This window comes from Saccostrea echinata, unplaced genomic scaffold (assembly GCF_033153115.1).
Source record: "Saccostrea echinata isolate AGI-Se365-2 ecotype Australia unplaced genomic scaffold, CSIRO_AGI_Sech_v1 ptg000029l, whole genome shotgun sequence".
Lineage (NCBI taxonomy): Eukaryota > Metazoa > Mollusca > Bivalvia > Ostreida > Ostreidae > Saccostrea > Saccostrea echinata.
In genome coordinates this window covers 35,853,235-35,866,568 of record NW_026889778.1, presented here as the reverse complement: position 1 = coordinate 35,866,568, position 13,334 = coordinate 35,853,235, and the positions used below count along the sequence as shown (strand labels likewise).

At 35.0% G+C, this 13,334-nt stretch overlaps 1 protein-coding gene across 1 annotated transcript in view; it reads right to left on the bottom strand.

The window, feature by feature from the left end:
* Positions 1-13,334, bottom strand: part of LOC133195242 (uncharacterized) — a 42,871-nt gene that overhangs the window by 5,716 nt on the left and 23,821 nt on the right. The window contains exons 5-10 of the mRNA XM_061331100.1: positions 6,297-6,576; positions 5,803-5,916; positions 2,292-2,373; positions 1,826-1,918; positions 1,457-1,549; positions 216-308 (exon numbers count right to left, since the gene is read on the bottom strand). Coding sequence (XP_061187084.1) covers positions 216-308; positions 1,457-1,549; positions 1,826-1,918; positions 2,292-2,373; positions 5,803-5,916; positions 6,297-6,576 — 755 coding nt within the window. The remainder of the gene's footprint in view (positions 1-215; positions 309-1,456; positions 1,550-1,825; positions 1,919-2,291; positions 2,374-5,802; positions 5,917-6,296; positions 6,577-13,334) is intronic.

Below are 13,334 nucleotides of genomic sequence, written 5' to 3'. Positions count from 1 at the left end.
GTCACTCAGGGCAGAAGCTTAAAAAAGCATGCAGACCATAAATGAAAACTAAATTTTTAATTTAAACAGGTGAATACATGCATTTTTAATTTCCTGTTTGTTATAAAGTTTATTTCATAATTTCCATGCATGGAAAAAAAATTGGACAAGTTTACAATCTACCGGTTTTCTTTATTAACGTCTGCATTCCCTTTTAAATAAAGGTAATATTTTACCATCATCAGCTGTATTTTGGTCTGGGTACATTCCACTATCATCTTTGCTGACCCCACTGGCTTTCTGGTCACTCAAACACAAGTTTGTTAAACCTTTAAAAATGAAATCACCTTATTTACTAATAAAGATACCTGATTTTCTAGTTATCTTCATTTCATCACTCAGGGCAGAAGCATAAAAAGGATGCGGACCATAAATAAAAACTAAATTTTTAATTTAAACAGGTGAATACATGCATTTCTAATCTCTGTTTGTTATAAAGTATACTTCATAATTTCAATCATAAAAAAAATGGGTTAAGTCTACAATCTACCGGTATTCTCTATTAATGTCTGCATTCCCTTTTAAATTAAGGCCTAAAAAATTTAATAACTTGGTTCTCAGGCCCACCCGCATCTCGTTCAACAATGCGCATTACCCATTTTTATCCTCAAATGAATAAAATAAAATTTCTCTCATGCGCTCGTGTGGTGCTAAAAAATCCGGAATTCCCGACCGCATTTTGACTGCATTTTAGAAATCAGTAAAACGTTTGAAAAACATCAAGATGATCCACACTTTTGGCCTAGTTAAAAATCGCAAATATGGCCGTTGAGTAAACAGGATAAGGCGCCAAGATTAAGTTTAGTCATGATGGCATTGATTTCAGTACAAATTCATGAGGGAATGTACTTCCACGGTACAAAGTGGGGGTTTCTGAAGGCTTTTTCCATGCTAGAACTCGATCAATAACGCTATCAAAGACGGCTCTCTCAACCTCGGAACTCGGACGTCAGCAAGATTTGCAGATTTTATTTAGTGTGGGTAAACCAAAGACTGATAAATTTGACGTTTAATAAAATCATAAGCGCTGTTTATAGTGCTGAAACACTTAGATTAGTTGTGTTACGTAAGCAATTGACCAGATGCATCACTAAAAGTATTGGGTTCTGTAAGTTTAACACGTCTGGTTTTTAGGATGCCGTCTTTTCATTAGACGAATCATCGGAATGTAGAAGATGCAAGAGAAAAAAAAAGCAGGAAATAAATTATCTTGATTTCTGCACTAGATGTTGAAGCACTGTTGATTAAAAGTTGCTAGTTTTGAATTTATATTAAAAAAAAATATTAAAAAATCAAGCATCTTTTTTTTACGAGATAAAAAGGGGAAAAAAAATGCCTCCCTTCCGCATTTATTTTTGAGAAAACTGGCCTGAGAACCAAGTTATTAAATTTTTTTGGCCTAAGGTATATATTTTACCATCATCAGCTGTATTTTGGTCTGGGTACATTCCACTATCATCTTTGCTGACCTCACTGGCTTTCTGGTCACTCAAACACAAGTTTGTTAAACCTTTAAAAATGAAATCACCTTATTTACCAATCAAGATATTTGATTTTCTAGTTATCTTCATTTTGTCACCCAGGGCAGAAGCTTAAAAAAGCATGCAGACCATAAATGAAAACTAAATTTTTAATTTAAACAGGTGAATACATGCATTTTTAATCTCTGTTTGTTATAAAGTATATTTCATAATTTCCATGACAAAAAAATTGGTTAAGTCTACAATCTACTGGTAATTCTCTATTAATGTCTGCATTCCCTTTTAAATTAAGGTATATATTTTACCATCATCAGCTGTATTTTGGTCTGCGTACATTCCACTATCATCTTTGTTGACCCCACTGGCTTTCTGGTCACTCAAACACAAGTCTGTTAAATCTTTAAAAATGAAATCAACATTATATACCAATAAATAATACCTGATTTTCAGTATTCTTAACTTTATCATACAGGGCAGACCTGAAATGTGGGCTAACTTGCAATACCTAATCACAATATTATGGCTCAATCATTTTTTTCTCAGTATTTTCAGTGGATTTTTTTTTTTCAAAGCAGTACATTTTTTGACCACAGCAAAGATTAAGTAAGAATAATGTTGACTGTACGGATTTAGAATTTCAGAATTAACAGACTATAATAAATGGTGTAAAGGTAGATGAACTATATCTCTATACACATGAAAAGCAGGTATTCTTGATTGACATTCAGTTATAAAAGGGGAATTGTCTGATGAATTTTTAATTTCACTTACCATCCACTGATATATCTGACAGGTTCCTTCCTTTCCATTTATTTACAAACCCAGACTCTACTGCAATCAGAAGTTGTGAGACCTGCAAACAAACCAGAAAGGTCTTAATTAATTGCGCACTCTCTATTGAATATACTTTAAGTAGAGCTACTAGAAAATTACAGTAAACCAACTTTTATTCGCAACTACTTTATTTTGTGACTAACTGGTGAAAATCTGGTTCATGGCTACTTATTTTTGTGACCAATCCTATGTTGCTAATAGTAAAAATCTACCAAAGGCAATAAATTACTAGTTCGCAACAAGAAATGTTTGCGACAATGGGGCATTTTCAATTCTCAAAACATTTTCTTGCACCCGGATAAAAGTTGGGTTACAGTATCCTGGAACATTTTGTTGTTATTGAATTTTTAACTAATTATATCAAAATAAGAAATGTATTGTTTGAATAATTTTTTTAATCTTTATATAAACCTAATAATGATAGTCTTTTCCTAACCTGGAGGTTATGGTGCCCTGGAAAATAGCCAGCAGTTTATTTTGTCTTAGCCAATCAAAAACCAAAGCACCAATAGGTAGTTTTCTTTGAGAAATTAAAAATTTGTTATGTTCATACCTATGTATTGTATATTAAAACATTGCTGTGATGTCATGCCTTTGTTCTTGCAATCTAAACCAGAAGTCTCTAACGAGACTGTAGCTCTACTGGTTGTATTTATAAAGGAAGATGAAAGTAGCACTTGGACTTGAAACTTTGCAACAGCAATAAATAGAATAATGATCCTTGGTTTAGTCTCTTTTGTGGCAAGATTTATTATTATATCAGACTAAAACTATAGGAGGAGTAGCCTTTTAAAACAATTTTACAGAAATTTTGATTTAAGTAACCATGGCAACATCATTCATCAAAATCAAAAAACAATAACACCAATTATGTATCTCTGTAGTCTACTTATATGCAACATTAAACTGAAATCAGACAAAAAGTGTAGGAGGAGTAGCGTTTTGAAAGTATTTCAAAAAAATTTCTATTTTTAGTAACCATGGTAACACTGTTCATCGAAATCTGAAACTGGTACAGAGAATTATGTATCTTAGTGTAGTTTACTTGTGTGCTAAGTAATACTAAAATCAGACCAAAACTGTAGGGGTAGCATTTTGAAGTTATTTCAAGGAAATTTCTATTTTTAGTAACCATGGCAACAATGTTCATCGAAATCAGAAAATCAATATAAAGAATTATGTATCTTAGTGTAGTCTACTTGTTTGCCAAGTTATACTGAAATCAGACCAAAACTGTAAGAGGAGTAGCATTTTGAAAGTATTTCACAGAAATTTCTATTTTTAGTAACCATGGCAACACCGTTCATCAAAATCAAAAACCGATATGCAGAATTATGTATCTTATTATAGTCTACTTGTGTGCCATGTTATATTGAAATCAGATAAAAGCTGTAAGAGGAGTAGCATTTTGAAAGTATTTCACAGAAATTTCTATTTTTAGTAACCATGGCAACACCGTTCATCAAAATCAAAAACCGATACACAGAATTATGCATCTTAGTATAGTCTACTTGTGTGCCATGTTATATTGAAATCAGATCAAAACTGTAGGAGGAGTAGCATATTGAAAGTATTTCACAGAAATTTCTATTTTTAGTAACCATGGCAACACCGTTCATCAAAATCAAAAACCAATAAACAGAATTATGCATCTTAGTATAGTCTACTTGTGTGCCAAGTTATATTGAAATCAGATCAAAACTGTAGGAGGAGTAGCATTTTGAAAAATTGTTTACAGAACAGACGGACAGACAGACAGACGGATGGACGACGGACACCTTACTATCGCATAAGCTCTTCTGGTCTCTGACTAGTAGAGCTAAAAATTACCTGTAGCTGTCCGATAACTAGATATCATTGAGATGGTGGCCATGTCAGAGGGCCCCGCTTTCAGCAACGAACATGAAAATGTAAGGTAGCTGAAAAGGGTTTATTTTGAAGAGGAACATTTGTGTACTATTAAGGGATGTGTTGTTTGAGTCTAAAGGGCTTCCATGTCATCCTTATTATAATAAAAAAGGGCATCATGAGTGCTCCATACCCTTTATCAAAAAACGGCACAAAAATCATGAATGTTGCATATTCTCTATGAAAATTGTTGCATATCCTTTATCAAAATATGGAAGGAAAATCACAAATGTTCCGTACCCTAAGTCAATTGGTAAAGTTTGAGGCTGACTGGACTTAAGGGAAAGAAATTATGCACCGAACAAAGATTTTAAACAGAGAGGCTATTTTTGACCTTGACCTAAAAGCTTCATTCAGGGTCACTGCACATCCATAGACCACTGGGACCCAATAGTACCACTGTTTATATACACTTAAAGACCCAATAGTACCACTGTTTATATATACTTGAAGACCCAATAGTACCACTGTTTATATATACTTGAAGACCCAATAGTACCACTGTTTATATATATACATAAAGATCCAACAATATTATACTGTTCTATATAAAACTCAGATCCAACAATACTGTTGTTAATATACACTCAAAGACCCAATAATACCACTGTTTATATATACTTAAAGATCCAACAATACTGGTCTATATCAGACCCAATGATACTGCTGTTTATATACACTTGAAGACCCACAGTACTACTGTAAAGAAGACCCAATTCCTCAAGTACTACTGTTTATACACTTCATAAAATTTCAATATTGATTTGTATATAATGAGACTCAATAATACTACTGTTTATATTTATACTATATACTTAAAAACTCAACAATACTATTATAAATATATAATTATATACATACACCCTATTAAATCCACATTGGCATCCAAGAGCCATTATTTGAAGAAATTTTAATCCTTTTTACTTTCATAGGTTATGTTTGAATATATTGATACATACATTAACAAGCCTGCTTGATCTTTATATAACAAGATATGTTTGAAAACACTTATGACCAAGGGGGCATAAATATGCCCCCTTGGGCATAAATTATAGGGTGCACAAGCCTTTGTGGGAAGTATGGAAATGACTAGTGCAAGGGGCATAACTCTGTCAAAAATAGTTCGATGGTGTCCAAAACAAACTTGACCTTAATACTCTTATGATAAATCTCTAAGTACAAAATTTCATTTCAATATGTGCAGCCTTCGCAGAGATAATGAACGGAAACTGCAAATTATTGCAATTTGTCTAAGTCCAAGAGGCCTTATTGCAATCGTACCCAAAATAAAATTGACCTAGATATTCTCATAACTCTGTCAAAAATTGTTCGATCATACCCAAAATGTATAGAACTTGACATAGATATTTTCTTGATAAGTCTGCATACCAAATTTTATTTCAGTATGTGTAGCCTTTGCAGAGGTAATGAATGCAAAATGTTGGTTGAGGACAGACACCGACAGCAACCGTCCGTCTTCGAAGGGGGGGCATAATTAAATAGACAATTCTGAAAAACATATATCTATTATGCACTGTACCTTTGTAAGTTCTCTTGTTGAATGAGACAAACGATAGTTCTCTTTATGAGTCTTCACATCGTGACCTAGATGTCTTGCAAGCATTTCTACTTCATTATCTGTCATGTCAAGGATCTAAAATTAAAGCAGAATTTTTTATACAAATTATTGCTGTCTTAGTTTAAATAACACAAAAGTAAAAAAAAAAGTAAACAAGAAATCTGTGAGCCAATGCTCACTAGTAATACCCCCGTTCTTGTGAATACGTCTGGTATGAATAGACGAAAAATGGTTAAACAGAAGTTGACGTCGAATGCGTACAAAAAAGAATCCCACCATATGGCATGCCTAAACAAAGAGTGTGCTAAAATTTCAAACATCTGCGTTGAGTATTTGATGAGAAAACTTACGGACAAGCAGACACACAGAAACACAAGGGTAAAAGAGTATACCCCCCTCTCCTTCGGAGCGGGGGTATAATAAATAAAATTAAGGTCCTGTGGTTAAGAACAAACCTGCGACACTGTGGCAATATATTTTCTAAGATTTGTTGAGCTGATCTTTGATGGTTCTTTTAGACCTGGGCAGCCATTAACAATTTCTTTTAAGTCTGTATGTCCAGCCATTGGTGTTTCTGCATTCAATCTTGCAAATATGTATTCATTATTTACTGGTACCCCAACTTCCTTCCTTAGTGAGTTTAATAGGTCAATCGCTTCTCTTGTGTCCGGTGGAAGAAGGACATATGCATCCACATTTTTTTTGGATTTGCCTGCACTCAAGACCATGTCCATTCTGGAAAAATAATAAATGCTTTAAAACATAGAAGACCCAAGAAAATAATAATGTATTTACATAGTATACATAAAACACATGTTTATCAATGGATCAAATTCAGCACACTGTGCACGTGTAATTATAGGGCGCAGCCATATTGGGTATAAAGTAGCTCCGGTTCAATGGAGGTTTACATGATACAGCCAAGTTAGATGAGGTACGAATCGGCCGAGGTGTGCCGAGTGTACAAAATATAACAAGAGGCCTATAGGCCTTGATGGTCACCTGAGTACCATAGAGGGTCTCATTTTTGCATTTTAAGCTTCATTTTGGAGTCTAGCAATAATATCTAAAAATAGTTATTCATAAAGGATTATTTATATCCTAGCTCCATGTGCCAAAAATTGTAAACTTTTGGTAAAAAGAGACCTGTAGGCCTTTAATGGTCAATCTTTTATAATATTCAGTTTTATTTAATATGCACACAGTTTATTTCTACAAGCATACCATGCACAGAAAATTAAAGTAGATTTCCTAAAATATGGCAGCAATAAGTTAACCAAGCGACTCATTGGTGACCTAAAATGATGAAAATGGTAGAACTATGATCCCCCATTGTGGCCCCACCCTACCCCCGGGGGTCATGATTTGAACAAACTTGAATCTACACTACTTGAGGATGCTTCCATATAAATATGACCAATCATGGCTTTGCTGTTCTTAAGAAGAAGATTTTTTAAGATATTTTCCTATATATTTCTATGTAAAACTTTGATCCCCCATTGTGGCCCCACCCTAGCCCCGGGGGTCATGATTTGAACAAATTTGAATCTACACTACCTGAGGATGTTTCCACATAAGTTACATCTTTCCTGGCCCAATGGTTCTTGAGAAGAAGATTTTTAAATGATGCCATTATTTTTTCACTAATTCCTAATTATCTCCCCTTGAAAGAGGGTGTGGCCCCTCCTTTGAACAAACTTGAATCCCCTTTACCCAAGGATGCTTCATGGCAAGTTTGGTTGAAATTGGCCCAGTGGTTCTGGAGAGGAAGTCAAAAATGTGAAAAGTTTACAGACGGACGGACAGACAGACAGACAGACGACGGACAAAATGTGATCAGAAAAGCTCACTTGAGCTTTCAACTCAGGTGAGCTAAAAAGAGTATTTCCAGAAACATATTTTTGTGATCACGCAATATTGAAACTATAAACTACCAGGTACTCATTGACAATATGAATTTTGTAAAACAGTCATGAAGTCATCTGTGGCCCTTTCCTCCTAAAATGTCTGGTTTAAAGCTGCTTGGCATTGCATCTTAATTTTGCTTACTCATGAACATTGACCCCCACGAATTAAAATGACTTTACAGTATTTGATAACAAGTCAAATTTCTTGCACAAAATTTAAAGATAAACTTGATGTTTTTCAGTATGTGTCTTCACATGTAAGCTAGTTCTTTACACTAGAACTGAAGTCTAATAAAAAAAAATCACAAGTAATAAGAAAAAATATAAATAAATCAGAAATGATGCAGTGATGCCTTTGATCATGTACAAAAAAATGATTAAAATTGTGATGAAAAGAATGCTGGACAAATATCACTGTCTTGAACTTTTAAGTGCTTATTTTCCTCGAAGTGATTGTCATAGGGGCAGACTGTGGTCTTTGATTGTTTTATTTCAGTAAACAAACAAAAGATAGGTTTTCACTGATGAGGCTTAAGAAATACTGTCTTTTCTTTGCCAACATTTAATACCATAATTAATCTTAAACCATGTAAAACTTAAGTAAAATTTGCTCATATTTTGAATACCCAGTATACAATTATGATTTTGAAGGTGAAACAGTTTACATCTAATTCCAGGGATTTAGAAACTAAGAACTTGCTCATGCTCATGTAAACTTCAATGTGTATATGTCTTTGGAAAAAAAAACAAACTCAATTGACAAAACATACGTTAGATGTTCTTGAAATGGTATTATCTTTCCTTCTCTTTCACATAAGGAGGACTGACAGTAAATAGAATCATAACTTAGAATAGTCTCTAAATATATTTCAAAACCCAAGACTGTTAAAGGGATCTTTGGTGTCTTGGGAGTTGGAATACTTCAAAACATTTACTTTGTATCGTAGTTGCATGGACCTTAATTTATAATACCAAGTGAACAAAAAGGTATCCTTAGTAATTCTTAATACATGTAGCATCTTTCCATGTCGAGCCACACATTACCAAAGTGGCACCCCCTTTTTCTTTAAAATAGACTTTTCCCACAAATAAAGCACGGGAATTTTTAATTCCAAGACTGTTTGCCTTAATTTTTTTTTTTAAACCAAAAACAGTGAGGACCCCCCCCCCCTCCCCCCCAAACTGTGAAATTGTACTCAGCATGAATTAAATAAGTGAACCTATTCAGAATAACAGAATAAATAAATGTGATCGAGGTCTATAGTTTACAATTGAAATGAGTTGTCATCTTTGTCTATGGAAATACCCCTTTACCTCAAAAAGGATGCAGAACATATATCCCAAAAAGGGCACTGCAAAGCGGAGCATCCCCTCGCAAACGAGCATATCTATAAATCAAGACAGCATTCGACTCCATCCCAATGCAGATTATATCACTTCCATTATGCACACAAGGACACTTCCATTATGCACACAAGGACACTTCCATTATGCACACAAGAACAAACTAATCCCCCCCCCCCAATAGGAAGGAGATCGTACGTCAAAGTCTTTTAATGAGGAGATTGTGAATAGTTTGGTTGCATGTACATCATTAAAACACTAATGAAGCTTGGGTGATAGGTGGATTTGTATTTCTCAAACTCAATGTTTATTTTCACCTATCAATACATCATATGACCTGTAGTTTACAAGTATATAGGGCCCAAGAACCCTCAAGAATTACATTACATCCCTCACTGACACTGTGCTTCATTTTCTAAGGATCTGACTCCCTTGTCATTCATTCATGCATGTATCAATCATCTCTACAACATCCCTGTTTTAAGATATTCCATCCATGATTCTCTTTCACTAAATATCAGTCTCCTAAAGAATACTCTGCCATGCATTTGTCTTTAGAAAGCATTTTAGAGTAGAAAAACTAGCTTTTACCAAGAGAATATTTTTTAATTCCAAGAGAAATGTTCAAAAAATACAAATACCTGAGCAGTTATTGATCAACAAAGATTGCAATGAGGTCTCCAAAGATAAGCTAATTTTTAAATATAAAAATTTAAATAGTTAATAAGATTACAAATGCCCTGGTAAAAAAATGTGTTTCATCATTAGGAATAATATTTAAATAGAATTTTGTTTAAACAAATAGATATATATTTTAAAATTTATTTTTTATTGAATCAAGACAAAAGGAGACAGTTCTTCAAGGACAGGTCAAAATAAAAAATAGGAGCACATTGAATTCTTGCTTATAATTGTGATAAAACATTACTTATCAATTATGCATTAATGCACTGAAAACATTGAAATGTATCAAAACTGATATTCATCAGTGACCACAACAAAGTAATTTCGGCATATTTATAAAGTTGAAGATATTGTAAATGACTGTTAAAGGTGCTTAAATATCTTCAACATAAATTCTAGTTGATGTGTTAGCAATTTATGTTAGCAATCATTGTTGCCAGCTAGGAATAAAACTTCCAAAATAAATGCCCATTTTTTAAAGAGTAGGGAGAATTAAGTGGGGGGGGGGGGGGGTGATGAATGTTAACTAATACTATACAAGCAATATTGGAGAAATGCATCCTTCTCTATAAAAGCACAGTAAGAAAGATTTTTACAGGTATAAGAATAATAGAGTATAATTGGGGCTATAAGATACAATTTCGTTATCGGTGTACCAAATTTGAACCAAGATTTCCTGACCCGAAGACTGCATATTCCTTAACTGGGGATCAAATTTTCTTATATGGTAACAGTTGCTAATACGGCTAAAAAGATCAATGGACTTGGATTTACATAACCATGCACTTAGTTTGTTTAAATAATACCCAGGAGCAGAGAAGAAGATTTTCAAAGAATTAATGCATTTTCACTATATAATCAATAGAGCCCGCCCTAAAACCAGAACCCCTGACCCTGGGGCCATGGCTTTCACAATTTTGGAAGCCCGCAGGCCCACCTCCTCTTCATAACTATGTACTTAATCACCTTCATGCCCAGGAGCAGAGAAGAAGATTTTCAAAGAATTAATGCATTTTTACTATATAATCAATAGAGCCCCACCCTTACACCAGAACCCCTGACCCTGGGGCCATGAATTTCACAATTTTGGAAGAGGCACTCTTGCTCTTCATAACTATGTACTTAGTTACTTTATTTAATACCCAGGAGCAGAGAAGAAGATTTTCAAACAAATAATGCACTTTCACTATATGATCATATAGCCCCACCCTAGCACCAGAACCCCTGACCCTGGGGCCATGAATTTCATAATTTTGGTAGAGGGCTCAATGCTTATTACATTCATGCCAACGGTTTGACTGCTTGATGTCCAGGAGTAAAGAAGAAGATTTTTAAAGATTGCATTAATTTTGGTGGTTCTAGCCTCACCCCTCAGGTCCCAGGGGGGCAGGGACAATGGAATTCACAATTTTTGTTCCCCTTTACCCATAGAAGCTATATAACAAATTTGGTTGAAATTGGTTGAGCGGTTCTGGAGAAGAAGTTAAAAATGTTCAAAAGTTAATGCATGACAGACAATGCAGGACGAAAACGGATAGCAATAGGTCACCTGAGTAACTCAGGTGACCTAAAAACTCAAGAATCATTGTTTTTGTATATTTTTGAAAATTTTGTTACCATGGCAATGTCAGATATAAGAATTTTAGAAAAAACTTTATCAATTCAAACAAGAGGCCCATGGGCCACATCGCTCACCTGAGTAACTTTGGCCATGCTGTTCTTTACCAGATTTACCCCCTTCTAATACTTATTGTGGCCCTGTCCTACCCCCGGGGGTCATGATTTGAACAATTAAAAATCTACACTATCCCAGGATGCTTCCACATAAGTTTCAGTTTTTCTGGCCCAGTTGTTCTTGAGAAGAAGATTTTTCTTACATATTTCAATGTAAAATTGGATTCCCTATTGTGGCCCCGCCCTACCCCCGGGGGTCATGATTTTTACAATTTAGTATCTACACTACCCCAGGATGCTTCCACATAAGTTTCAGTTTTTCTGGCCCAGTTGTGCTTGAGAAGAAGATTTTTCAAGATTTTTCCTATATATTTCAATGTAAAACTTGGATTCCCTATTGTGGCCCCGCCCTACACTGGGGTTCATGATTTTAACAATTTAGCATCTATACTACCCCAGGATGCTTCCACATTAGTTTCAGCTTTTCTGGCCCAGTTGTTCTTGTGAAGAAGATTTTTCAAGATTTTTCTTACATATTTCAATGTAAAACTTGGATTCCCTATTGTGGCCCCGCCCCATCCCCGGGGGTCATGATTTTAACAATTTAAAATCTACATTATCCCAGGATGCTTCCACGTAAGTTTCATCTTTTCTGGCCCAGTTGTGCTTGAGAAGAAGATTTTTCAAGATTTTTCCTACATATTTCAATGTAAAACTTGGATTCCCTATTGTAGCCCCACCCTATCCCCGGGGGTCATGATTTGAACAATTTAGAATCTACACTCCCCCAGGATACTTCCACATAAGTTTCAGCTTTTCTTGCCTAATGGTTCTTGAGAAGAAGATTTTTAAAAAATTTTCTTATTTATTTCAATGTAAAACTTGGATTCCCTATTGTGTCCCCGCCCTACCCCGGGGGTCATAATTTGAACAATTTAGAATCTACACTACCCCAGGATACTTCCACATAAGTTTCAGCTTTTCTTGCCTAATGGTTCTTGAGAAAAAGATTTTTCAAGATTTTTCTTATGTATTTCAATGTTAAACTTGGAAACCCTATTGTGGCCCCACCCTACCCCCGGGGGTCATGATTTTAATAATTTAGAATCTCCACTACCCCAGGATGCTTCCACATAAGTTTCAGCTTTTCTGGCCAAGTGGTTCTTGAGAAGAAGATTTTTAAAAATTTTTCCTATTTATTTCAATGTAAAACTTGAATTCCCTATTGTGGCCCCGCCCTTCCCCCTGGGGTCATGATTTTAACAATTTAGAATCTACACTACACCATGATGCTTCCACATAAGTTTCAGCTTTTCTGGCCTAGTGGTTCTTGAGAAGAAGATTTTTCCTATATATTTCAATGTAAAATTGGATTCCCTATTGTGGCCCCGCCCTACCCCCGGGGGTCATGATTTGAACAATTTAAAATCTACACTATCCCAGGATGCTTCCACATAAGTTTCAGTTTTTCTGGCCCAGTTGTGCTTGAGAAGAAGATTTTTCAAGATTTTTCCTATATATTTCAATGTAAAACTTGGATTCCCTATTGTGGCCCCGCCCTACCCCCAGGGGTCATGATTTTAACAATTTAAAATCTACACCATCCCAGGATGCTTCCACATAAGTTTCAGCTTTTCTGGCCCAGTGGTTCTTGAGAAGAAGATTTTTAAAGATTTTTCCTATATATTTCTATGTAAAACATTGATTCCACATTGTGGCCCCGCCCTACCCCCGGGGGTCATGATTTGAACAATTTAGAATCTACACTACCCCAGGATGCTTCCATATAAGTTTCAGCTTTACTGGCCCTGTGGTTCTTGAGAAGAAGATTTTTTAATGACCCCACCCTATTTTTGTCTTCTCTTGATTATCTTACCTTGTGAG